The following is a 27859-nucleotide window of genomic DNA, read 5'->3' as shown; positions in this document are numbered from 1 at the left end:
TCGCTAACGTCATGTAGAATGTGTGTCTCGGGAAATCACAACCTAAAATGTTTATTTTCAGGTCGTGTTAGCAAAACGTATTTTGTAGAATCCTCACAGATGCTCCAGGAAACCAAACCAGGGTTCCCGAATTTCATTTGTGAAAATGCCCTAAAATAGGTCTATTTCACCTCTAAAACCTTTTAGCGCCATTCTGTTCTGTATTGATGATGAGTAAGAGTATCCTCCTTGGGCTTCCTAATCCTTACACACTGACACACACACACTGACACACACACCTCCCACATGGCCGTAGATGGTGCAGAAAAAGCCCTGGTGGTAGAGTCAATAGGTGTTTACGGCAGGCTGGACTTTAAATGTGATCCACAAAGAGAGAGAGAGAGAGGCCACTGAGCCAAAGGGTCACCAAGCTGGAGGGATGGGGGGTAGAGCCTGGCCACTGAGCCTGGCGGGAGAGAGAGAAGGAGAGTTAAAGTTAAATGAGACAGAGGGGAGGGGGAGATACTGTCAGGCAGAGGCAGGAGAAAAATTGAGAGAGAGGAGAAGGAGAGCACACTGTGAGGTTGCTCAGACTAGCAGTTAGCTAGCGTGACAGGTTGAGACCAGCAGCAGAGTTAGCTAGCGTGACAGGTTGAGACCAGCAGCAGAGTTAGCTAGCGTGACAGGTTGAGACCAGCAGCAGAGTTAGCTAGCGTGACCGGTTGAGACCAGCAGCAGAGTTAGCTAGCGTGACCGGTTGAGACCAGCAGCAGAGTTAGCTAGCGTGACCGGTTGAGACCAGCAGCAGAGTTAGCTAGCGTGACAGGTTGAGACCAGCAGCAGAGTTAGCTAGCCTGACAGGTTGAGACCAGCAGCAGAGTTAGCTAGCCTGACAGGTTGAGACCAGCAGCAGAGTTAGCTAGCCTGACAGGTTGAGACCAGCAGCAGAGTTAGCTAGCCTGACAGGTTGAGACCAGCAGCAGAGTTAGCTAGCCTGACAGGTTGAGACCAGCAGCAGAGTTAGCTAGCCTGACAGGTTGAGACCAGCAGCAGAGTTAGCTAGCGTGACAGGTTGAGACCAGCAGCAGCGTTAGCTAGCGCGACAGGTTGAGACCAGCAGCAGCATTAGCTTTAGTTTAGCAGACAGCAATAGACATCCTCTCCTCCGTCTGTCCAAGCTGCCGGTAGCTGGCGTACGTACGTGTGTGTTTAGAGGCTGGCTCGCGGCGCCCAGTCTGTCTGTGTGTGGGTGAATGACAACCATGTGTGTGGAGCTTCAGGACCATGTCTGACTCTTTCTGGACTGTGCTCTCAAATTTTTCCCTGCCTGAGAGAAGCATGCTGTGCCGATCCAAGAGGTAGTTCTCTCTGTTTTTACATCCCTCTGCTTTCTCTGTATGAATCTGTAATCTCTCTCCTTTCCCTTCTTTCTCTCGCGTTGTTTTCCTCTCCTTTCCTCTCTGTGCGTCTCGTCTTCTCTCCTCTTCCTCTCCCTCTCACTCTCTGGGGTGTTTTCTGCTGGACAGGTAACTAGATTTGTCTGTCTTGTGAGTGATAATAGGTTACATGTTGTTGCTGATGATGTGTGTGTGCGTGTTAGTCTGTGTATGTGTGAGATTTTCAGAATGTCACTGACGCATTTGAGTTGTGATGGAAAGGTCTGAGGTTTGATCTGACAATTTTGTGCACATTTAGCTCAATTCTATTGCTCTCTCTGTCTCTCTCTCTTTCGCTCTCTGTCTTTGTCTCTCTCTCTCTCGCTCTCTCTTTCTCTCTGTGTATCTTTCTCTCTTTCTTTCTTTCTCGCTCTCCCTCTCTCTCTCTCCCTCTCTCCCTGTTTCTCTCTCCCTCTCTATCTCCCTCTCTCTTTCTCTCTCTGTGAATTTAGATGCTGCTTTCAGACAGGGGAGACAGAGCCGTACTAACCAGTTTGAAGCAGCAATTTTCTCCTTCTGTTAAGAACGGTGCACTTTGTAACACGCACAGACACACAGACAGACACACAGACAGACACACAGACAGACACACACACAGACAGACACACGCACAGACACACAGACAGACACACAGACAGACACACAGACAGACACACACACAGACAGACACACACACACACAGACAGACACACACAGACAGACACACAGACAGACACACAGACAGACAGACACACACACACACAGACAGACACACAGACAGACACACAGACAGACACACAGACAGACACACACACAGACAGACACACAGACAGACACACAGACAGACACACAGACAGACAGACAGACAGACACACAGACAGACAGACACACAGACACACAGAGACACACAGACACAGAGACAGACAGACACACAGACACACACAGACAGACAGACACACAGACACACACAGACACAGAAACACACAGACACACAGACAGACAGACACACACATAGACAGAGAGACACACAGACAGACACACAGACAGACACACAGACAGACACACAGACAGACACACACAGACAGAGAGACACAGACAAACACACAGACAGACACACAGACAGACACACACACAGACACACACACAGACAGACACACACATAGACAGAGAGACACACAGACAGATAGACAGAGAGCAGCTGAAAGTGTTTATTTCACTTTTGTATATGATCTACTTCACTTGTTTTGGCAATGTTAACGTATGTTTCCCATGCTAATAAAGCCCCATGAATTGAATTGAGAGAGAGAAGCTCAGAGAGGGAGGAGGTAACTCTTGCATAGCAACAGTGTGCTGATCTGCTGGAGCAGCTAGACACTATGGATCATACAAACCCCCAGTGGCTCAGCTGGACTATGATATGTCGACTCAAACACAGGTGGATGGAGACACACACACACACACACACACACACACACACACACACACACAGACAGAGACAGACAGACAGACAGACAGACAGACAGACAGACAGACAGACAGACAGACAGACAGACAGACAGACAGACAGACAGACAGACAGACAGACAGAAGACAGGATGGACAGACTTCTTTTTCATTCTCTTATCTAGATAGACTGATTTGATTTCTGTGGCTGTGTGTCACTGTGTGTGTGTACGTTTGTGTGTGTATGCGCGTGTGTGTCTGTGCGTGTGTGTGTGATTTTGTTTGAGCCAGCTACACAGCTGTTTGCTCACTGCTAGTTCCTTTATCCCTCCTGTCAGTTCTGCTGCTGCCATCGCCTGTGTGTGTGTGTGTGTTTTGTGTGTGTGTTTTGTGTGTGTGTGTGTGTGTGTGTGTGTGTGTGTGTGTGTGTGTGTGTGTGTGTGTGTGTGTGTGTGTGTGTGTGTGTGTGTGTGTGTGTGTGTGTGTGTGAGAAACTCTTAACAGGGTGACTTGGCCCTGTATGTGATGGTAATTCCACAGTACCTAACCCTGCATCATTACAGGATATCTCTGCTGTGTGTCTGGGGGTGAATGTAAGACCTAGTGATTGAGCTGTCTTGCATGGAGTTATATGATATAGTAGATTACTGCTGTGATGTTATCATAGCCCACCAAACCAAATGCCATGTTTAGTGTGTTGACAGATAGCTGTTGTGTGACTGGGACACCTGGCCTGGCTGTGTGTGTGTGTCTCTGAGTGCTGCTAGATGAGTCAACTGGGAGGCTGTCACACTGTGTACTGTGTTGTTGCACCGGATCGGCTCTGAAGAGTAGCTTGAAAGATGGGGATGTGTGAGAGAGTGTTCTGGAACAGTGTTCAGACCCAGTCAGATCTGCCTTCTAAATATCACCATGGAGCGCTCTCCCTCTCTTCAAAAAAACACTCTCTCTTTCTCTCCCTCTCTTCAAAAAAACACTCTCTCTTTCTCTCCCTCTCTTCAAAAAAACACTCTCTCTTTCTCTCCCTCTCTTCAAAAAAACACTCTCTCTTTCTCTCCCTCTCTTCAAAAAACCACTCTCTCTATCTCTCCCTCTCTTCAAAAAAACACTCTCTCTTTCTCTCCCTCTCTTCAAAAAAACACTCTCTCTTTCTCTCCCTCTCTCTTAAAAAAACACTCTTTCTCCAAAAAACACTCTCTCTTTCTCTCCCTCTCTTCAAAAAAACACTCTCTCTTTCTCTCCCTCTCTTCAAAAACCTTCTTTCTCTCCCTCTCTCTTAAAAAAACACTCTTTCTCCAAAAAACACTCTCTCTTTCTCTCCCTCTCTTCAAAAAAACACTCTCTCTTTCTCTCCCTCTCTTCAAAAAAACACTCTCTCTTTCTCTCCCTCTCTTCAAAAAAACACTCTCTCTTTCTCTCCCTCTCTCTTAAAAAAACACTCTTTCTCCAAAAAACACTCTCTCTTTCTCTCTCTCTCTTCTAAACCACTCTCTCTTTCTCTCCCTCTCTCTTCTAAACCACTCTCTTTCTCTCCCTCTCTCTTCTAAACCACTCTCTCTCTTTCTCTCCCTCTCTCTTCTAAACCACTCTCTCTCTTTCTCTCCCTCTCTCTTCTAAACCACTCTCTCTTTCTCTCCCTCTCTCTTCTAAACCACTCTCTCTCTTTCTCTCCCTCTCTCTTCTAAACCACTCTCTTTCTCTCCCTCTCTCTTCTAAACCACTCTCTCTTTCTCTCCCTCTCTCTTCTAAACCACTCTCTCTTTCTCTCCCTCTCTCTTCTAAACCACTCTCTCTCTTTCTCTCCCTCTCTCTTCTAAACCACTCTCTCTTTCTCTCCCTCTCTCTTCTAAACCAATCTCTTTCTCTCCCTCTCTCTTCTAAACCACTCTCTCTCTTTCTCTCCCTCTCTCTTCTAAACCACTCTCTCTTTCTCTCCCTCTCTCTTATAAACCACTCTCTTTCTCTCCCTCTCTCTTCTAAACCACTCTCTCTCTTTCTCTCCCTCTGTCTCTTTCTCTCGCTCTCTCTTCTAAACCCCTCTCTCTACTTATCTCCTCCTTTCTTCCTCTCTCTGTGGGAGCAGATGAGGGAGGTTGAATTATTCATCTGACTTAATGGAGGGAGAGAGGGAGGGATGGAGGGAGAGGGAGGGATGGAGGGAGGGAGAGAGGGATGGAGAGAGGGATAGATGGAGGGAGGGAGAGAGAGGGATGGAGGGATGGAAAGAGGGAGAGAGAGGGATGAGGGAGAGAGAGAGGGATGGATGGAGGGAGGGAGGGAGAGAGAGGGATGAGGGAGAGAGAGAGGGATGGATGGAGGGAGGGAGGGAGAGAAAGGGAGCCTCCCTGTGTCCAGGCCACCTGTCTTTGTCAGTCTGTCCATCCGTCCCTCCTAATATGTCTGTACTGTGTGTGTGTGTGTGTGTGTGTGTGTGTGTGTGTGTGTGTGTGTGTGTGTGGCGTGTGCGTGCCAGCCTGTTATTGTATTCTGGATGCTTTGCCATGATAATGTGTAGCAGTGTTCCATTGTCTGTTTGAACATCCCTCGTTTTCCTCCTGATGACAGAACATTTGGGATTGATTATTATGTCCTCTTCATCCCCCTCTTCCTCGTCATTCTGTATTCTTGCGAGGTATTTGAACAGTCTCAATACCTGATGAAGGCTGTAGAGGACTAGATATACCAGCCACCTCCCTCCCTCTGTGCCCTGTGTGAGGTCAATCTATACTGTACAGATCGATGCTCAGATCTCCCACTGTGCTCCTATGACGATACGCTACACTAGCCAGACCGATCATAGACGTGCTTCTGAATGGAGCCGGAAGAAAAGGAGCAATCACTATCCCTCAGTCTTTTCCGTTCACAGAGAAAGCAGGGCTTGTTTAGTCAGTCAATTGCAGGTGGATAAAGAGTGTGATGAGGCTGCTGTCGATACTCTTGTCTGTCTGTCTCCCCCTTGGCTAGAGAGAGCTGTGGCCATTCACCCATTCTGCAGGCTAGACCTTCTCTAAATCAATCTCCCCATTGTATAGGCAGTACGCCGCCCCCCTGTCTAACTCTGTGGCCCCCAACCCCAACGGAGGCCCTTTTGCACTCTGTCTGTAAAATTCTGGAAAGACTGCATCTGACATGCATCAGTACCAGTGATGGTGTTTCTGTTCTCTCTCTGTCTGTTGACTTCCTGCTAGCAGTGATGGTGTTTCTGGTCTCTCTCTGTCTGTTGACTTCCTGCTAGCAGTGATGGTGTTTCTGGTCTCTCTCTGTCTGTTGACTTCCTGCTAGCAGTGATGGTGTTTCTGGTCTCTCTCTGTCTGTTGACTTCCTGCTAGCAGTGATGGTGTTTCTAGTCTCTCTCTGTCTGTTGACTTCCTGCTAGCAGTGATGGTGTTTCTAGTCTCTCTCTGTCTGTTGACTTCCTGCTAGCAGTGATGGTGTTTCTGGTCTCTCTCTGTTTGTTGACTTCCTGCTAGCAGTGATGGTGTTTCTGGTCTCTCTCTGTCTGTTGACTTCCTGCTAGCAGTGATGGTGTTTCTGGTCTCTCTCTGTCTGTTGACTTCCTGCTAGCAGTGATGGTGTTTCTAGTCTCTCTCTGTCTGTTGACTTCCTGCTAGCAGTGATGGTGTTTCTGGTCTCTCTCTGTCTGTTGACTTCCTGCTAGCAGTGATGGTGTTTCTAGTCTCTCTCTGTCTGTTGACTTCCTGCTAGCAGTGATGGTGTTTCTGGTCTCTCTCTGTCTGTTGACTTCCTGCTAGCAGTGATGGTGTTTCTAGTCTCTCTCTGTCTGTTGACTTCCTGCTAGCAGTGATGGTGTTTCTGGTCTCTCTCTGTCTGTTGACTTCCTGCTAGCAGTGATGGTGTTTCTGGTCTCTCTCTGTCTGTTGACTTCCTGCTAGCAGTGATGGTGTTTCTGGTCTCTCTCTGTCTGTTGACTTCCTGCTAGCAGTGATGGTGTTTCTGGTCTCTCTCTGTCTGTTGACTTCCTGCTAGCAGTGATGGTGTTTCTGGTCTCTCTCTGTCTGTTGACTTCCTGCTAGCAGTGATGGTGTTTCTGGTCTCTCTCTGTCTGTTGACTTCCTGCTAGCAGTGATGGTGTTTCTGGTCTCTCTCTGTCTGTTGACTTCCTGCTAGCAGTGATGGTGTTTCTGGTCTCTCTCTGTCTGTTGACTTCCTGCTAGCAGTGATGGTGTTTCTGGTCTCTCTCTGTCTGTTGACTTCCTGCTAGCAGTGATGGTGTTTCTGGTCTCTCTCTGTCTGTTGACTTCCTGCTAGCAGTGATGGTGTTTCTGGTCTCTCTCTGTCTGTTGACTTCCTGCTAGCAGTGATGGTGTTTCTGGTCTCTCTCTGTGTTGACTTCCTGCTAGCAGTGATGGTGTTTCTGGTCTCTCTCTGTCTGTTGACTTCCTGCTAGCAGTGATGGTGTTTCTGGTCTCTCTCTGTCTGTTGACTTCCTGCTAGCAGTGATGGTGTTTCTGGTCTCTCTCTGTCTGTTGACTTCCTGCTAGCAGTGATGGTGTTTCTGGTCTCTCTCTGTGTTGACTTCCTGCTAGCAGTGATGGTGTTTCTGGTCTCTCTCTCTCTCGCTCTCTCTGTGGACTCCCTTCTAACGGGTGTCTGCATAATTGCTGCGTTCTCGTGTTAATTGGCTCATCACATCGGCTGACTGTAATTATGTTGTTTAGCTCCGCCTGCCTGCCGAACCACCGGCTGGCCTCACATGAAACTGTTTGGTAAGACGATTAGAGCCAGTAATCACTCAAATGAGAAAATTATCATTGACATTTAACATTCAAATTTCATTTCACATTTCCAATCCCTCTCTCATCTCTGTTTTGTGTGAGTGAGTGCGTGTGTGTGTGTGCGTGTGTGTGTGTGCGTGTGTGTGTGCGTGTGTGTGTGTGTGTGTGTGTGTGTGTGTGTGTGTGTGTGTGTGTGTGTGTGTGTGTGTGTGTGTGTGTGTGTGTGTGTGTGTGTGTGCTCTCTGTGGCCAGTGTGTGTGTGTGTGCTCTGTGACCAATATGTGTGTGTGCTCTGTGGCCAGTGTGTGTGTGTGTGCTCTGTGGCCAGTGTGTGTGTGTGTGCTCTGTGGCCAGTGTGTGTGTGTGTGTGTGCTCTGTGGCCAGTGTGTGTGTGTGTGTGTGCTCTGTGGCCAGTGTGTGCTCTGTGGCCAGTGTGTGTGTGTGCTCTGTGGCCAGTGTGTGTTATTGGTATGCACCACAAAGTAAGCAGCTAAGCTAGTGGAAGTATTCCCTAATGAAAAGCTGTGTTTGATCTTCTACCATCTGTTGATATGCAGGCTCTGCAGTATGGGCTTAGCATGTGGTACGGCTTTGAAGAAGAAGCTGCCATGTTGTGTATGATACATATGGTGTGTGTGTGTGTGTGTGTGTCTAGGGTTGTAACGGTTCACCAAACCTACGGTTCGGTACATATTGCGATTTTGGGGTCACGGTTCGGTTTCGGTACAGCGAGAAAATGAACGCCATTGACAATGTTCAGCATTTAAAGGTGTTTAATGAGCTCTTTACCTGTGTGAGGTTTGGCCCAGGAAACAAACAACTGATTACATTACATTAAAACCCCTTAGTCCTGTCCTTGTAGATGCGCAGAGAGCGTACTGTGCACAACATATTGATGTTTCAGGGAGGAAAACGGCGAGGGATAAAAATCTGTCAGCTCAAGGAGAAGACGCATCCTACCAGATGAGCTAAATGCCTTTTATGCTCACTTCGAGGCAAGCAACACTGAAGCATGCATGAGAGCACTAGCTGTTCTGGATGATTGTGTCATCGCGCTCTCCGTAGCCGATGTGAGCAAGACTTTTAAACAGGTAAACATTCACAAGGCCGCGGGGCCAGACGGGACGACTAGGACGTGTACTCATAGCATGCGCGGACCAACTGGCAAGTGTCTTCACTGACATTTTCAACCTCTCCCTGACCGAGTCTGTAATACTAACATGTTTCAATCAGACCACCATAGTCCCTGTGCTCAAGAAAGCGAAGGTAACCTGCCTAAATGACTACCGACCCGTAGCACTCACGTTGGTAGCCATGAAGTGCTTTGAAAGGCTGGTCATGGCTCACATCAACACCATCATCGCGGAAACTCTAGACCCATTCCAATTCGCATACCGCACCAACAGATGACGCAATCTGAATGGCACTTCACACTGCCCTTTCCCACCTGGACAAAAGGAACACCTATGTGAGAATGCTGTTCATTGACTGCAGCTCAACTTTCAACACCATAGTGCCCACAGAGATTCATCACTATTTGTATTTTTTTAATTTTACCTTTATTTAACTAGGCAAGTCAGTTAAGAACAAATTCTTATTTTCAATGAGAAAACTGCCTTGTTCAGGGGTAGAACGACAGATTTGTACCTTGTCAGCTCGGGGATTTCAACTTGCAACCTTTCGGTTACTAGCCGAATGCTCCAACCACTAGGCTATCCTGCCGCCCTGGGACCAAACACCTCCCTCTGCAACTGGATCCTGGACTTCCTGAAGGGCCGCCCCCAGGTGGTAAGGGTAGGCAACAACAAATCTGCCACACTGATCCTTTACACTGGGGCCCCTCAAGTGGTACCGGAGAGCCAAGTCTAGGACAAAAAGGCTCCTTAATAGCTTCAACCCCCAAGCCATAAGACTGCTAAACAATTAATCAAATGGCCATCCGGACTATTTACATTGACACCCCGCCCCCCCACTGCTGCTACTCGCTGTTTATTATCTATGCATAGTCACTTTACAAATGACCTCGACTAACCTGTACCCCCGCACATTGACTCGGTACCGGTACCCCCTGTACAGTGGGCTCCAAAATTACTGGCAATGCACAAACAATACTTAAACAAATATAAACAATATAATTATAGAGATAAACTCAAAATACCAACATGTGAGAGATACTGTACTTTATTAATGTTTCAATGGAACCAACCAAAATAATGTATTGATTTAATTAAAAATCTATGTCCTCCAAATCAAGGTTTCACAATTAATGAATTAAATCCAACACCATGAAGAAAACAAAAGAACTGGCAGTTCAAAAGAGACAGATGGTCGTAGACCTTCATAAATCTGGTAACGGCTACAAGAACATCCACAAACGATTGACTATACCACTGAGCACTGTCAGGGCAATTATTAAAACATTCAAAAGATATGGAACAGTTGAAAACCTCACCGATAGAGGACGCAAATGACCCCCAGGATAGGGAGGAGGGTGGTGAGAGAAGCAACAAAATCCCCAAGAATCACTGTGAAAGAATTGCAGGCCTTGGTGGCGTCTTCGGGTCACCAGGTTTCAAAAAGCACCATCAGACGCCACCTCCACAACCACAGGCTCTTTGGAAGGGTTGCCAGAAGAAAGCCCTTTCTGACCCCAAGACACAGATGCAAGCGATTGGAGTTTGCCAAATGTCATTTAAATTATGACTGGAAGAAGGTGCTCTGGTCAGATGAGACCAAAATTTAACATTTTGATCAGATACAGCATCGGCATGTTTGACATTGAAACAGAGATGCATACAAGGAGAGGAACCTCATACCCACGGTGAAATATGGAGGGGGGTCAGTGATGTTTTGGGGCTGTTTTAATTCCAGAGGTCCAGGGGCACTGGTTAAGATTGATGGCGTAATGAATTCCACCAAGTATCAGGCAATTTTGGCTGACAATCTGGTTGCCTCTTCAAAAAGGCTGGGACTTGGCCATAGGTGGACTTTCCAACAAGACAATGACCCAAAACATACCCCAAGATCCACACAGAAATGGTTCTGTGACAACAAAATCAATGTTCTGCCATGGCCATCTCAGTCGCTGGACCTCAATCCAATCGAAAACCGCGATTGAGCTCATGTCATTTTCTCAGTCATCTGATTCCAATGGCTCTTATTCTCACCCCAGTCACAGTAGAAGCATGAAACAATGTTCTAAAGACTGTTGACATCTAGTGGAAGTCTTAGGAAGTGCAAAATGACCCCATTGACACTGTATACTGGATAGGGAATCACTTGAAAAACCTCAGATTTCCACACTTCCTGGTTGGATTTTTTTCTCAGGTTTTTGCCTGCCATATGAGTTCTGTTATACTCACAGACTTCATTCAAACAGTTTTAGAAACTTCAGAGTGTTTTCTATCCAAATCTACTAATAATATGCATATCTTAGCTTCTGGGCCTGAGAAGCAGGCAGTTTACTACGGGCACGCTTTTCATCCGGATGTCAAAATACTGTCCCCTACCCCGATGAAGTTAAGATCCACCTGATCCAGGGGCTCAAAAGGCTCTTGAGATAGAGCATCCAGAACAGTCCCACTATGGGGAAAGCTGTTTGGGCACCGGACGCAAACGGCGTACACACTTCATAAATCGGGCAACAAAAGGGTGTTGCCCCACTGATACTACCAAAACCCACTTGACAAGCCGAAATAGCTGCCAGATATGCCTTAATAGTAGAAAAAGCCTTTCCTTTGTTTAATAATTCCTGTAGAAACGAATTACTAGGACAGAGCACTGGAACGACATTGTCTGTGACTTAGTGCACCATTCCTCAAACACGTGTTATTTACAATCATAAAGGGACCTGGTGGAGGAGGCTGTAGACCTCTGAACCCATCGGTGTTGAAATTAAACTGTTCACTGGCCAATCCCAGAGTGCTAACTGGGGGGCTGGGCGTCTGGGGATCTTGAGGTTTGAGGGAGGTCGACCTGCTGCAGCCTGGTGTGAAGGTGAGGTACACCGGGCTGTGTCTTCCTCGGCAGACAAAGCTCGAGGGTTTCTCATGATAAGTGCAGTAGGGTCTACCGGAGCATCCAGGATCTTCAGCTTCTCACTGTCTGACACCTTGGGATATCATGAGCCCCATTGCCCTTCCTGGCGCCTGGATGGCGGCTTTAAGCATATGCAGGTTGAGGTCTGTGGCAATGCAGATCTCGTCCCACAGACCCTGCTCCGGCGTGACCACTATCTCCTCCTGTAGCTCAGCTTGGTATGCTGAGAGACCTCACCGCTGTGGCGACAGACCTGTAGACCTTCTCTGTCGTGGTGGACTGGAAACATTCATACTTGATCGGTAGAGTGGGACCAATCAAAGTCATGGAGGACTTCTGGCTGGGGTATAAATGGGAAGCCACCAGGGATTTGACAGGGGGGCAAGCCCTTCCATGTCAACACAGTCACCGGGTGTAACCTCCTCCAGGCATTCTGGTGAGATTGGTAGGATTTGCCTGGCTGGCCATTGGGCTTTGGGTAGCCTCTTAACCTTGTAGCAGGTCATGGTGGTCTTTTCTACTGCGTTGGGCCAGGGAATCAGCAGCTTGTCTGCAGTGTATTTGCACATGTCCTGCAAGTCCACACCGAGAGCTGGTGGGGGTGGTCCTCGTCCTGCGTCTCCAGTTTTCCAGGCAAGAGGCTTGGCAGCCTGGCCTGAGGCCTGGCCGATAGTTCCGAAAGGAGGCTGTCGGACAGGCCCAAGGTGAGAGCTAGTTGGTTAGAGAGAGAGGTACCAAACACCTGGTTAGAGAGAGAGGTACCAAACACCTTGTTAGAATGAGAGGTACCAAACACTTGGTTAGAGAGAGGTACCAAATACTTGGTTAGAGAGAGAAGTACTGTAGCTACAGTGCCTTCAGAAAGTATTCACATCCCTTGACTTTTTCCACATTTTGTTTTTTACAAAGTGGGATTAAAATTGATTTAATTCTCATTTTAGGTCAAAGATCTACACAAAATACTCTGTCAAAGTCTAACCTTTATTTTTACACATCTACCAATCAGTGCCGTTCTTTGCGAGGCATTGAAAAACGTCCCTGGTCTTTGTGGTTGAATCTCTGCTTGAAATGTTCTACTCGATTGAGGGACCTTACAGATAACTGTGTGTGTGGGGTACAGAGATGAGGTAGTCATTTAGAAATCATGTTAACCACTATTATTGAACACATAATGAATCCATGCAACTTATTATGTGATTTCTTAAACACACGTTTACTCCTGAACTTATTTACGCTTGCTATAACAAAGGGAATGCTTATTGACTAAAGACATTTCAGATTTACATTTTGTATTAATTTTGAAAATGTTCTACAAGAAATTATAGGGTATTGTGTGTAGGCCAGTGACACAAAATCTAAATTTAATCCATTTCAAATTCAGGATGTTAAAGAACAAAATGTGGGAGAAGTCAAGGGGTGTGAATGTTGTCTGAAGCCACTGTAGCTATTATAGTTGTATTAGCAGTAGCTGGATGTTCCCTCCACGGAGCTGGCAGGTAATTCAGCTATTCTGCTCTTCATCAGTAACACTTAGTTACTGCCTCAGGAATTCTACATCACCACCTGATAAAATAAAAGTTCCTTTCATCAAACATACTTATAACCTCTGGGAGCTGGCTCGGGTGTGTGCATGTTAGAGAGCGAGAGAGAGAGATGGAAAGAATGAAATAGCAATGAAGTTATTGGTTTGAGCTGAGACATGAGCTTTCAAACCCTCAGAAAACCTTAATATATCTGATTTGGACTGAGAGAAGTGAACCAGTATGTCATGATATTATGGTGTTTTCACACTTGGTCCCTTTAAGAATTTTTTTGTGAACTCAGTGCAGTTTGTTTAATTTGTTGTGCAGTGTGAACATGCCAAAGGTAGGCTAATAGAGCTTCATCAGCTGTTTATTGATAGTGGGGTTTGAATAGCGTGAGAAGATAACATGTTTGGTGAGAATCACAACATAGGGTAGAACATCTATTCTAGCTCTTAAAGGGGCAGTAGCCTACATTGGATGTTCAATTTTCAATTACAGAATTATTTATTCTCAAATCAAATAACATTTTTATTGGTCACATACATATATTTAGGAGATGTTATTGCGGGTGTAACGAAATGCTTGTGTTCCTACTGCAGCTCCAACAGTGCAGTAGTATCTAACAACGATTAACAACAATACACACACACATCTAATATTAAAATTATGGAATTAAGAAATATATAAATATTAGATTGAGCAATGTCGGAGTGGCATTGACTAAAATATAGTATATACATATGAGATGAGTCAAGCATTATTTAAATATTATTAGTGACTAGTAATTCTATTGCTATTTTTTTCTTTTAGCAATTTTCATGTTAATAGGAGCTTCTGATTACATGTATGATGTCTCATAGTATGTCTCATAATTTAATGAAATGCAATCTAAACTCATCAAAAAAAAGAAACATTTTTCAGGACCCTGTTTTTCAAATTAATTCATAAAAATCCAAATAACTTCACAGATCTTCATTGTAAAGGGTTTAAACACAGTTTCCCATGCTTTTTCAATGAACCATAAACAATTAATGAACATGCACCTGTGGAACAATCGTTAAGACACTAACAGCTTACAGACGGTAGGCAATTTAGGTCACAGTTATGAAAACTTAGGACACTAAAGAGGCCTTTCTACTGACTCTGAAAAACACCAAAGAAAGATGCCCAGGGTCCCTGCTCATCTGCATGAACGTGCCTTAGGCATGCTGCAAAGAGGCATGAGGACTGCAGATGTGGCTAGGGCAATAAATTGCAATGTCCGTACTGTGAGACACCTAAGACAGCGCTACAGGGAGACAGGAAGGACAGCTGATTGTCCTCGCAGTAGCAGACCACGTGTAACAACACCTGCCCAGGATTGGTACATCCGAACATCACACCTGCGGGACAGGTACAGGATGGCAACAACAACTGCCCGAGTTACACCAGGAATGCACAATCCCTTTATCGTTGAAGGAATGAGCGTTACACCGAGGCCTGTACTCTGGAGCAGGATCGATTTGGAGGTGGAGGGTCCGTCATGGTCTGTGGCGGTGTGTCACAGCATCATAGGACTGAGCTTATTGTCATTGAAGGCAAACTCAATGTTACAGGCAAGACATCCTCCTCCCTCATGTGGTACCCTTTCTGCAGGCTCATCCTGACATGACCCTCCAGCATGACAATGCCACCACGCACAGAACGAGTAGTATGGCTGATTTCCTGCAAGACAGGAATGTCAGTGTTCTGCCATGGCCAGCGAAGAGCCCGGATCTCAATCCCATTGAGCACGTCTGGGACCTGTTGGATCGGAGGGTGAGGGCTAGGGCCATTCCCCCCAGAAATGTCTGGGAACTTGCAGGTGCCTTGCTGGAAGAGTGGGGTAACATCTCACAGCAAGAACAGGCAAATCTGGTGCCGTCCATGAGGAGGAGATGCACTGCAGTACTCAATGCAGCTGGTGGCCACACCAGATACTGACTGTTACTCTTGATTTTGACCCCCCCCCCTTTGTTCAGGGATACATTATTCCAATTCTGTTAGTCACATGTCTTTGGAACATGTTCAGTTTATGTCTCAGTTGTTGAATCTTATGTTCATACAAATATTTACACATAAATGCAGTTGACAGTGAGAGGACGTTTCTTTTTTTGCTGAGTTTATTAGCTTCCAAAATGTAAGTAGGTATATCTAGCTGTCCGATAACACATTCTGATTGAATGGCTTGTCCTGAACTTTTTAAAAACCCAGAGTGAATGTTGGAAAAAAGATCTGGGTTTCTTTCTAAACATAGCAATGTAGGTGAAGTGAACTGGCAAAAGAGTTGAGTCCTTATTCCAAGGCAAGAGCAGTGTGAATACAACGGAGATCTTTTGCTTCTTTTCTCTTTGTTTTACCCCAGTTCACTTTAAAGAGGACTACATGTAGAAACAGCCTTACACATGGTGAGAAGAGAAGCAGCTCCTATCTGGATGACTGTAATTACAGAACATTCATTTCACGCTCCTCCTGCCTGTCTGCCTCCACAAATCTGCTATCTAACCATTACCCTGTCAATGTACCAAGGCCTTCCTGGGGCTAGTTTTGTATTTTGATTTAGTCCTGCTTTTCTCTCTCTAAACAGGATGTTGTTAAATATAGTACGTAAGATGAAGAGTGGTGGAGTGAGTGTTTCTCTAGTCCCTCTCATTTCTCTGTCCTCCCTTCACACTCTTTCAGGTACTCGCTCCTTCACACTCTTTCACTTCTCCTTCTCTTCTTAAACTGTACCTCTCCATCTCTCCACCCTACTATTCCATCGCTCCATCCTACTATTCCATCTCTCCATGCTACTATACCCTCTCTCCATCTCTCCGCCCTACTATACCCTCTCTCCACCATACTATACCCTCTCTCCATCCTACTATACCCTCTCTCCATCTCTCCGCCCTACTATACCCTCTCTCCACCATACTATACCCTCTCTCCATCCTACTATACCCTCTCTCCATCTCTCCACCCTACTATACCCTCTCTCCATCCTACTATACCCTCTCTCCATCTCTCCACCCTACTATACCCTCTCTCCATCTCTCCATCCTACTATACCCTCTCTCCACCCTACTATACCCTCTCTCATCCTACTATACCCTCTCTTCATCTTACTATACCCTCTCTCCATCCTACTATACCCTATTTCCATCCTACTATACCCTCTCTCCATCCTACTATACCCTATTTCCATCCTACTATACCCTCTCTCCATCCTACTATACCCTCTCTCCATCTCTCCATCCTACTATATCCTCTCTCCATCCTACTATACCCTCTCTCCATCTCTCTATCCTACTATACCCTCTCTCCATCCTACTATACCCTCCCTCCGTCTCTCCACCCCTACCTCTCTCCGTCTCTCCACCCCTACCTCTCTCCGTCTCTCCACCCCTACCTCTCTCCGTCTCTCCACCCCTACCTCTCTCCATCCTACTATACCCTCCCTCCGTCTCTCCACCCCTACCTCTCTCCGTCTCTCCACCCCTACCTCTCTCCGTCTCTCCACCCCTACCTCTCTCCGTCTCTCCACCCCTACCTCTCTCCATCCCTGCCTCTCTCCGTCTCTCCATCCCTACCTCTCTCCATCACTGCCTCTCTCCGTCTCTCCACCCCTACCTCTCTCCACCCCTACCTCTCTCCATCTCTCCATCCCTACCTCTCTCCGTCTCTCCATCCCTACCTCTCTCCATTTCTCCATCCCTACCTCTCTCCACCCCTACCTCTCTCCATCTCTCCATCCCTGCCTCTCTCCGTCTCTCCACCCCTACCTCTCTCCACCCCTACCTCTCTCCATCTCTCCACCCCTAACTCTCTCCATCTCTCATCCCTACTATACCTTCTCTCTGTCTCTCCACCTCTACCTCTCTCCATCCCTACCTCTCTCCATCTCTCCACCCCTACCTCTCTCCATCTCTCCACCCCTACCTCTCTCCATCTCTCCACCCCTACCTCTCTCCATCTCTCCACCCCTACCTCTCTCCATCCCTACCTCTCTCCATCTCTCCACCCCCTACCTCTCTCCATCTCTCCACCCCTACCTCTCTCCATCTCTCCACCCCTACCTCTCTCCATCTCTCCACCCCTACCTCTCTCCATCTCTCCATCCCTACCTCTCTCCACCCCTACCTCTCTCCATCTCTCCATCCCTACCTCTCTCCGTCTCTCCACCCCTACCTCTCTCCGTCTCTCCACCCCTACCTCTCTCCATCTCTCCATCCCTACCTCTCTCCGTCTCTCCATCCCTACCTCTCTCCATTTCTCCATCCCTACCTCTCTCCATCTCTCCATCCCTGCCTCTCTCCGTCTCTCCACCCCTACCTCTCTCCACCCCTACCTCTCTCCATCTCTCCACCCCTAACTCTCTCCATCTCTCATCCCTACTATACCTTCTCTCTGTCTCTCCACCTCTACCTCTCTCCATCCCTACCTCTCCATCTCTCCACCCCTACCTCTCTCCATCTCTCCACCCCTACCTCTCTCCATCTCTCCACCCCTAACTCTCTCCATCTCTCATCCCTACTATACCTTCTCTCTGTCTCTCCACCTCTACCTCTCTCCATCCCTACCTCTCTCCATCTCTCCATCCCTACCTCTCTCCATCTCTCCATCCCTACCTCTCTCCATCTCTCCACCCCTACCTCTCTCCATCTCTCCACCCCTACCTCTCTTCATCTCTCCACCCCTACCTCTCTCCATCCCTACCTCTCTCCATCTCTCCACCCCTACCTCTCTCCATCTCTCCATCCCTACCTCTCTCCATCTCTCCACCCCTACCTCTCTCCATCTCTCCACCCCTACCTCTCTCCATCTCTCCATCCATACCTCTCTCCATCTCTCCATCCCTACCTCTCTCCATCTCTCCACCCCTACCTCTCTCCATCTCTCCACCCCTACCTCTCTCCATCTCTCCACCCCTATCTCTCTCCGTCTCTCCATCCCTACCTCTCTCCGTCTCTCCACCCCTACCTCTCTCCGTCTCTCCACCCCTACCTCTCTCCATCTCTCCACCCCTACCTCTCTCCATCTCTCCATCCCTACCTCTCTCCATCTACCTCAGTTGACAAGAGTGCCAGCTATATGCTGCTAGATTTCTGTAGTGATGGCTGGGTTTTACCACTACTCTCCTCTATCCTCCGCCCATCTCCTCTCTTTTCCTTCATCTTCCTCTTTTCTCCTCTCCTCTCTTCCTCATCTCTCCTCTGCAGACTCTCTGCTGTAGACCACCTGCTGTGAGAGACATACATTATGCAGAGCTGACTGATGGCAGTGTTAGTTTGCTGTGTGTGTGTACCTGTTTCGTGTCATTGCAGCAGCACTAGGCTAGCAGCTATTGTTGCAAAGATACTTCACTGAGCTCTGCAGCTGTTTTTATGTTAGTCGTCTTACTGCAATTAGCTTACTGGCTTATTATAGACACTCATGAAACCACAACACAACAGTGAGGTGTTCCACCTTGATTAAGAACGTGACTAGAAGCACAGATCTATAATCAGACCTCTCCTGGCCTGAGCTCTCCATGGTTCTGCTGTTCTAGTCACTGTGTTTCTATGTTGTTTCCTCTGGATGGACTGTGAAGGGCACAGTAACATTTCTCGCATCAGTGAGCAGCACAATGTGTAAATGTCTGCTCACAAACTCACCCACTGTCCAGGCGTACCTACCACATACTAGGGTTGGGCAATATCCAGTTTTCATACTTTTGTTTTTTGGACGGTATTGACAATATCCCGGCATACCGCCCAAGCCTAACACACATTCACACACCGTCCCCACGGACGGACAGATGGACGGACACACACACACCATCCTTTCTCCATCTCTCTCTCTCTCACTTACCCTCCTTGGTCAGTCACCCCAATATAGTGTGCCGGTCTGAGCAGTGGGCAGGGAGTACTATACAGCTGTGCTGAGTGGGGTCTGGAGAGAGAGACACTCTGGGGTCAGCTGGGATGCTTTCATGGATGGGTGTGTGTGGAGCTGCTACACTGTTCCTTGAACTTGGTCTACTGTAATCTCTAACCTGATTAACTTGGTCTACTGTAACCTCTAACCTGATTGACTTGGTCTACTGTAACCTCTAACCTGATTAACTTGGTCTACTGTAACCTCTAACCTGATTAACTTGGTCTACTGTAACCTCTAACCTGATTAACTTGGTCTACTGTAATCTCTAACCTGATTAACTTGGTCTACTGTAACCTCTAACCTGATTAACTTGGTCTACTGTAACCTCTAACCTGATTAACTTGGTCTACTGTAACCTCTAACCTGATTAACTTGGTCTACTGTAACCTCTAGCCTGATTGACTTGGTCTACTGTAATCTCTAACCTGATTAACTTGGTCTACTGTAATCTCTAACCTGATTAACTTGGTCTACTGTAACCTCTAATCTGATTAACTTGGTCTACTGTAACCTCTAGCCTGATTGACTTGGTCTACTGTAACCTCTAACCTGATTAACTTGGTCTACTGTAACCTCTAATCTGATTAATTTGGTCTACTGTAACCTCTAACCTGATTAACTTGGTCTACTGTAATCTGTAACCTGATTAACTTGGTCTACTGTAACATCTAACCTGATTAACTTGGTCTACTGTAACCTCTAGCCTGATTGACTTGGTCTACTGTAACCTCTAACCTGATTAACTTGGTCTACTGTAATCTGTAACCTGATTAACTTGGTCTACTGTAACCTCTAACCTGATTAACTTGGTCTACTGTAACCTCTAGCCTGATTGACTTGGTCTACTGTAACCTCTAACCTGATTAACTTGGTCTACTGTAACCTCTAGCCTGATTGACTTGGTCTACTGTAACCTCTAACCTGATTGACTTGGTCTACTGTAACCTCTAACTTGATTAACTTGGTCTACTGTAACCTCTAACCTGATTAACTTGGTCTACTGTAACCTCTAATCTGATTAACTTGGTCTACTGTAACCTCTAACCTGATTAACTTGGTCTACTGTAATCTGTAACCTGATTAACTTGGTCTACTGTAACATCTAACCTGATTGGAGTAAGGAGTCTTAAAGAAGCCACTTATTATTTGTTCTGTGGACACTGAAAGAGGGAATGCGGTTGAGGAATGGTATGTAGATAGAAGAACACATTATGAGAATGATAGTGTTGTTCAACTGGCTCCAGATGTATTGGAAATCTGCGCCCGGTTCAGAGCAAACTTCCTATTGGTCATCCAATTGAATGAAATGTAGTTCCTCGGCGTGTGTGTGTTGTTGTTGTTGTTTGTAAGTGTGTGTGTGTCTCTTCTCTCCCCAGCTGTCGGACCAGTAACAGGAAGAGCCTGATTGTGACGTCCAGTACCTCTCCGACACTACCCAGACCACACTCACCACTACATGGACACCCAGGTAAGACACACACACACACACACAGCTTTATTTTAGTGAAATATCAGGACTTTTGGGGGAGTAAAAATGCTTGACCATTAAGAATCCTATTTACCTTAACCCTAACCTAAACCCCAAAAACCTTAACCTTAACCCCAAAAACCCTAACCTTAACCTTAACTCCAAAAACATTAACCCTAACCTTAACCCCCAAAACCGTAAACCTAACCTTAACCCCAAAACCGTAAACCTAACCTTAACCCCAAAACCGTTAACCTAACCCTTAAAGTGGTTTTAGCAACATAACATTCGATTAAAATCTGTTCATATACACCCCAGGAAGAATGTTCTGATGAGCGAGCACTTACATTATGGTCATTTTCACGTTTTCATAAATTCATCGAACGTTTGGGAAGGCATTTGTGAAAATTCAGTGTGGGAAAGAGGCTGTGTGTTTGGACACTTAATAGACACTGCAGTAAATAAAACCAAATAAAATAATCTGTCCAGGAACGGAGTCTACATAGACCGGTATGCCATAGCCAATCAGAGCTACAGTAAGCCAACATGGAAATAAGCAATATGCCACATGGGCATTAGTGAAATAGCCTGCCATCATTCACTTTGAACTGGACTGTGTTTATAGACAGTAGCAACAGCGTGACTTTAGATCATTAGAACACATTTACAAAAAGCCATAAAATACACCTGAATGGATTTCTGCAAATATATACAGTGCATTCAGAAAGTATTCAGACCCCTTGACTTTTTACACATTTTGTTACGTTACAGCCTTATTCTAAAATCAATTAAATTGTGTTTTTCCCTCATCAATCTACACACAATTACCCATAATGACAAAGCAAAAACAGGTCTTGCTTCACCATAGGGGTGGTGCCAGGTCTCCTCCAGACGTGATGCTTGGCATTCAGGCCAAAGAGTTCAATCAAACCAGAGAATCTTGTTTCTCATGGTCTGAGTCATTTAGGTGCCTTTTGGCAATCTCCAAGCGGGCTGTCATGTGCCTTTTACTGAGGAGTGGCTTCCGTCTGGCCACTCTACCATAAAAGCCTGATTGGTGGAGTGCTGCAGAGATTTATGTCCTTCTGGAAGGTTCTCCCATCTCCACAGAGGAACTCTGGAGCTCTGTCAGAGTGACCATCGGATTCTTGGTCACCTCCCTGACCAAGGCCCTTCTCCCCCGATTGCTCAGTTTGGCCGGGCTGACAGCTCTAGGAAGAGTCTTGGTGGTTCCAAACTTCCTCCATTTAAGAATGATGGCAGCCACTGTGTTCTTGGGGACCTTCAATGCTGCAGAAATGTTTTGGTACCCTTCCCCAGATCTGTGCCTCGACACAATCCTGTCTCGGAGCGCTACAGACAATTCCTTCGACCTCATGGCTTTGTTTTTGCTCTGACATGCACTGTCAACTGTGGGACCTTATAGACAGGTGTGTGCCTTTCCAAGTATTTTTCAATCAATTGAATTTACCACAGGTGGACTCCAATAAAGTTGTAGAAACATCTCAAGGATGATCAAAGGAAACAGGATGCACCTGAGCTCACTTTCAAGTCTCATAGCAAAGGGTCTGAATACTTACATAAATAAGGTTTAATTTTTTTACTCAAAAAAAAAAAAAACATTTTTCGCTTTGTCATTATCACTGTGTAGACTGAGGATTTGTATATTTTTTAATCCATTTTATAAAAAGCTGTAAGTTAACAGAATGTGGAAAAAGTCAAGAGGTCTGAATACTTTCCGAATGCACTGTAAATACCACAGGAGTTTTACATTTGGGGACGTCACAATCCTTTTGATCAAACAACCATGAAAATGTAGGCTCTCTCCCCCTCAGCTATGCACAACAAGATCAACAACTAATGCTAGCCAGAGCAAGATGAGCTAAAATCTAACGAAGGAACATTGGATAAATCCTCTAAAACTTTTTCAGCTAGTTGACTGTCAGAATTGCACTGATAAACCATGGGGAATAGTAGCCTGCTCGTCCTTCTGCAGCTGGCCTGCAAATGCATGCTTGTCCCAACACACGTTTTGACAACTGAATGGGAACTTGCATGCCTGCCCGCCCATTTGATCGATGCCAAATACATTTGATTGCCAACTAAGATATATGCTAACTGTGGATAACAGTCGTTCAAGTTTAGCATAGCTAGCTAGCAAAGCGATTCACATTTCTTGCCAGCTAACCAAATAATACCTGTAGCATCTGTAGCTATAGCCAATGAAAAATGAGTCAGTCACTCACCCACTTCTCCAATGACATGACATCCTCCCAGCAGCTAGCTAGCGAGCTTGTTGATGTTAGGCAATGTGTTTTTAGCTTGCTAAATAAATAGCAAGCTACATAAATGGATACGCTAGATCAGGGGTGTCAGACACAATCAGCGCATGGACCATATTGAAAAAACAACAAGGATTCTCCCGAGTGGCGAAGCGGTCTAAGGCACTGCATCGCAGTGCTAAAGGCATTCCTACAGACCCGGGTTCATTCCCGGGCTGTGTCACAACCGGCCGTAGCTGGGAGTCCCATAGGATGGCGCACAATTGGCCCAGGGGGTTTGGTCAGGTGGCTTTACTTGGCTCATCGTGCTCTTGCGACTCCTTGTGGCGGGCCGGGTGCCTGCAGGCTGACCCCGGTCGCCAGTTGAATGGTGTTTCCTCCAACACATTGGTGCGGCTGGCTTCCGGGTTAAGCGGGCGGGTGTTAAGGAGCATGGTTTGGCGGGTCATGTTTCGGAGGAGGCATGACTCCGCCTTTGGCTCTCCCGAGCCGGTTGGGGAGTTGCAGTGAACAGACAAGCTCGAATTTGGGGAGAAAAAAGGGAGTAAAATAGAAAAGAGGGAAAAAAGAAATAACACAACAAAATCACGGGCCAGGCATACTTTTCTTTGTACTTTCTTTGTATTTAAAAAAAAAATGTCCCTTTATAATGTACACAGGATTTTAACATATTAAAACTAAATAGTAAAATAATATTTGTAAAGTATATAATAATGCCACATAACAAAAATGTAGCTATCTTTGTTTTACACTGCATGGATCACCAGTGTAGCTATCTTTGTTTTACACTGCATGGATCACCAGTGTAGCCATCTTTGTTTTACACTGCATGGATCACCAGTGTAGCTATCTTTGTTTTACACTGCATGGATCACCAGTGTAGCTGTCTTTGTTTTACACTGCATGGATCACCAGTGTAGCTATCTTTGTTTTACACTGCATGGATCACCAGTGTAGCTGTCTTTGTTTTACACTGCATGGATCACCAGTGTAGCTATCTTTGTTTTACACTGCATGGATCACCAGTGTAGCTGTCTTTGTTTTACACTGCATGGATCACCAGTGTAGCTGTCTTTGTTTTACACTGCATGGATCACCAGTGTAGCTGTCTTTGTTTTACACTGCATGGATCACCAGTGTAGCTGTCTTTGTTTTACACTGCATGGATCACCAGTGTAGCTGTCTTTGTTTTACACTGCATGGATCACCAGTGTGGTTGAATGTATGGTCCACTCAACATGTTGCTGTAATGCTGCCTACATTTTTCTCTTTTACATGGTGTTTTGTTGCAGGTTTTGGTTATTCATTGACATGCTTTGAAACCTGAAGCCAGACTGCAACATTTAAGTAGCCTAGCTAGGACTGTGGCATGTGTCTGTACACTTTCCCTCCGCTGCACGATGTAAACAAGACACACGAAAGCAGCGCAATTGAAGTTGAATTCACCGATGCGAGCGCATCAGGCTGTAATTTCATGAAGTTCAGGAGATGACTCAACTTTTGACTAATTTATACTCGCTTGTGTGTCCAATTCAACCCACAGGCCTTGTGTTTGACACACGTGCGCTAGCCTATTAGCCACGTTATGACTGACTTGTGATCATTGCCCTTGCTAGTTTGATTGTATTGACATTCCCAGCCTTAGTTACACTTGTCCGTTTTTGTTCAAAATATGGAGTTATTGAAACTGAATCAGTGCATCCCAAATGGGGTTTGGCTGCAAACATTTTACCAGGACACCTGTGATTTACAACCTGATACCAATATTTTTTGGACTACCAAGAAATGTATCGTGCATTGAACTGCATCCATGTATCAGTCATTGAACTGCATCCATGTATCAGTCATTGAACTGCATCCTTGTATCATGCATTGAACTGCATCCGTGTATCGTGCATTGAACTGCATCCGTGTATCGTGCATTGAACTGCATCCGTGTATCGTGCATTGAACTGCATCCGTGTATCGTGCATTGAACTGCATCCGTGTATCGTGCATTGAACTGCATCCGTGTATCGTGCATTGAACTGCATCCGTGTATCGTGCATTGAACTGCATCCGTGTATCGTGCATTGAACTGCATCCGTGTATCGTGCATTGAACTGCATCCGTGTATCGTGCATTGAACTGCATCCGTGTATCGTGCATTGAACTGCTTCCGTGTATCGTGCATTGAACTGCATCCGTGTATCGTGCATTGAACTGCATCCGTGTATCATGCATTGAACTGCATCTGTGTATCATGCATTGAACTGCATCCGTGTATCGTGCATTGAACTGCATCCGTGTATCGTGCATTGAACTGCATCTGTGTATCGTGCATTGAACTGCATCCGTGTATCGTGCATTGAACTGCATCCGTGTATCGTGCATTGAACTGCATCCGTGTATCGTGCATTGAACTGCATCTGTGTATCGTGCATTGAACTGCATCCGTGTATCATGCATTGAACTGCATCTGTGTATTCTGCCAACAATGCCTTACTGTACGTGATGGAACCTATTTTTAAAACCTCTTCTAAAGTTGGTTTTGAAGCATAAACTGGGAATTGTATATTTTTGACTGATATTATAATGATCTATTTGTTTCATATCTGCAAAGTAGTAAAAATGCAGTCAGTTCCACTTTATGCTCAAAATAGCATTTGAACAAATTCAGGATGTGAAAAAAGTTATTATGTTCCTATCTTATCAGACTATTTGGGTGTATTGTTGGGACATTGGGGTCCCAATAAGGTAGGAAAACAAGTACACACACTCACACACTCACTCACTCACTCACTCACTCACTCACTCACTCACTCACTCACTCACTCACACAATGGATCTGACGAACCCTCATCAAACGTGGTCTTTCTCTAGTCTTTTCTAAGCTAAAGTTAATATCTTCCAAGCCCATCCACTGCAGTTCATCACAGCATGCCATTTCTATCAGGGGGGTTTACAGCCGAAAACTCCACCTGGTCTTCCAGAAAATATAGTATCACATACGACCCAATTAGAACATAGAATACACACAGAGCTCTGCACCGTCAGGGACTGGAGGCTCTGCTGTTCTGTGACATTAGTGTCTGTCTGTCTGTCTGTCTGTCTGTCTGTCTGTCTGTCTGTCTGTCTGTCTGTCTGTCTGCGCGCACGGGCAGAGAGCCGGAACCACTGCATGTGGAGACAACAGTTCCATGACATGGCAAAGTGCCAACACAGCATGGATCCACTCAGCAAGCCACATATACAGAGTACTTACACCCATAATCCATACAGAGTACTCACACCGTACAGAGTACTCGCACCCATAATCCATACAGAGTACCCGCACCATACAGAGTACCCGCACCCATAATCCATACAGAGTACTCGCACCGTACAGAGTAGAGGTCGACCGATTATGAATTTTCGATGCCGATTATTGGAGGACCAAAAAAGCCGATACCAATTATTTTGCCGATTATTTTTTTTATATATATATATATATATATATATATATATATATAATAAATAAATTACCAAAAAAATATTATTTGTAATAATGACAATTACAACAATACTGAATGAACACTTATTTTAACTTAATATAATACATCAATAAAATCAATTTAGCCTCAAATAAATCATGAAACATGTTCAATTTGGTTTAAATAATGCAAAAACAAAGTGTTGGAGAAGAAAGTAAAAGTGCAATATGTGCCATGTAAAAAAGCTAACATTTAAGTTCCTTGCTCAGAACATGAGAACATATGAAAGCTGGTGGTTCCTTTTAACATGAGTCTTCAATATTCCCAGGTAAGAAGTTTTAGGTTGTAGTTATTATAGGAATTATAGGACTATTTCTCTCTATATGATTTGTTTTTCATATACCTTTGACTATTGGATGTTCTTATAGGCACTTTAGTATTGCCAGTGTAACAGTATAGCTTCCGTCCCTCTCCTCGCTCCTACCTCGCCTCGAACCAGGAACACATCGACAACAGCCACCCTCGAAGCATCGTTAACCATGCAGAGCAAGGGGGAAAACTACTCCAAGTCTCAGAGCGAGTGACGTTTGAAACGCTATTAGCACGCACCCCGCTAACTAGCTAGCCATTTCACATCGGTTACACCAACCTAATCTTGGGAGTTGACAGGCTTGAAGTCATAAACAGCGCAATGCTTGAAGAATTGCGAAGAGCTGCTGGTAAACGCACGAAGGTGCTGTTTGAATGAATGCTTACAAGCCTGCTGCTGCCCACCATCGCTCAGTCAGACTGCTCTATCAAATATCAAATCATAGACTTAATTATAACATAATAACACACAGAAATACGAGCCTTAGGTCATTAATATGGTTGAATCCGGAAACTATCATCTCGAAAACAAAACGTTTTTCCTGTCAGTGAAATACGGAACCGTTCCATATTTTATCTAACGGGTGGCATCCCTAAGTCTAAATATTCCTCTTACATTGCCCAACCTTCAATGTTATGTCATAATTACGTAAAATTCTGGCAAATTAGTTCGCAACGAGCCAGGCGGCCCAAACTGTTGCATATACCCTGCCTCTGCGTGCAATGAACGCAAAATGACACAATTTCACCTGGTAATATTGCCTGCTAACCTGGATTTATTTTAGCTAAATATGCAGGTTTAAAAATATATACTTCTGTGTATTGATTTTAAGAAAGGCATTGATGTTTATGGTTAGGTACAGTCGTGCAACGATTGTGTTTTTTTCGCAAATGCGCTTTTGTTAAATCATCCCCCGTTTGGCGAAGTCGGCTGTCTTTGTTAGGAAGAAATAGTCTTCACAATTCGCAACGAACCAGGCGGCCCAAACTGCTGCATATACCCTGACTCTGTTGCAAGATAAGTGACACAATTTTCCCTAGTTAAAAGAAATTCATGTTAGCAGGCAATATTTACTAAATATGCAGGTTTAAAAATATATACTTGTGTATTGATTTTAAGAAAGGCATTGATGTTTATGGTTGGAGCAACGTGTACCTAAGCGATTATATGCAACGCAGGACAGGCTAGATAAACTAGTAATATCATCAACCATGTGTAGTTAACTAGTGAT

At 45.4% G+C, this 27859-nt stretch overlaps 1 protein-coding gene across 14 annotated transcripts in view; it reads left to right on the top strand.

Moving 5' to 3' along the window:
• LOC106560530 (microtubule-associated serine/threonine-protein kinase 2) overlaps positions 1-27859 on the top strand; it is a 329712-nt gene that overhangs the window by 223182 nt on the left and 78671 nt on the right. For 13 of the 14 annotated variants that reach the window (XM_045687861.1, XM_045687862.1, XM_045687859.1 and 10 more), the window contains one exon: positions 20433-20524. In XM_045687861.1, coding sequence (XP_045543817.1) covers positions 20433-20524 — 92 coding nt within the window. Of the gene's footprint in view, positions 1-557; positions 1338-20432; positions 20525-27859 lie in introns of those variants that run through there. The other variant, XM_045687869.1, reaches the window with a different exon arrangement.

Source organism: Salmo salar, chromosome ssa10 (assembly GCF_905237065.1).
Source record: "Salmo salar chromosome ssa10, Ssal_v3.1, whole genome shotgun sequence".
Lineage (NCBI taxonomy): Eukaryota > Metazoa > Chordata > Actinopteri > Salmoniformes > Salmonidae > Salmo > Salmo salar.
The sequence above is the reverse complement of the archived record's forward strand: the minus strand, read 5'-3'. Positions and strand labels throughout refer to the sequence as shown.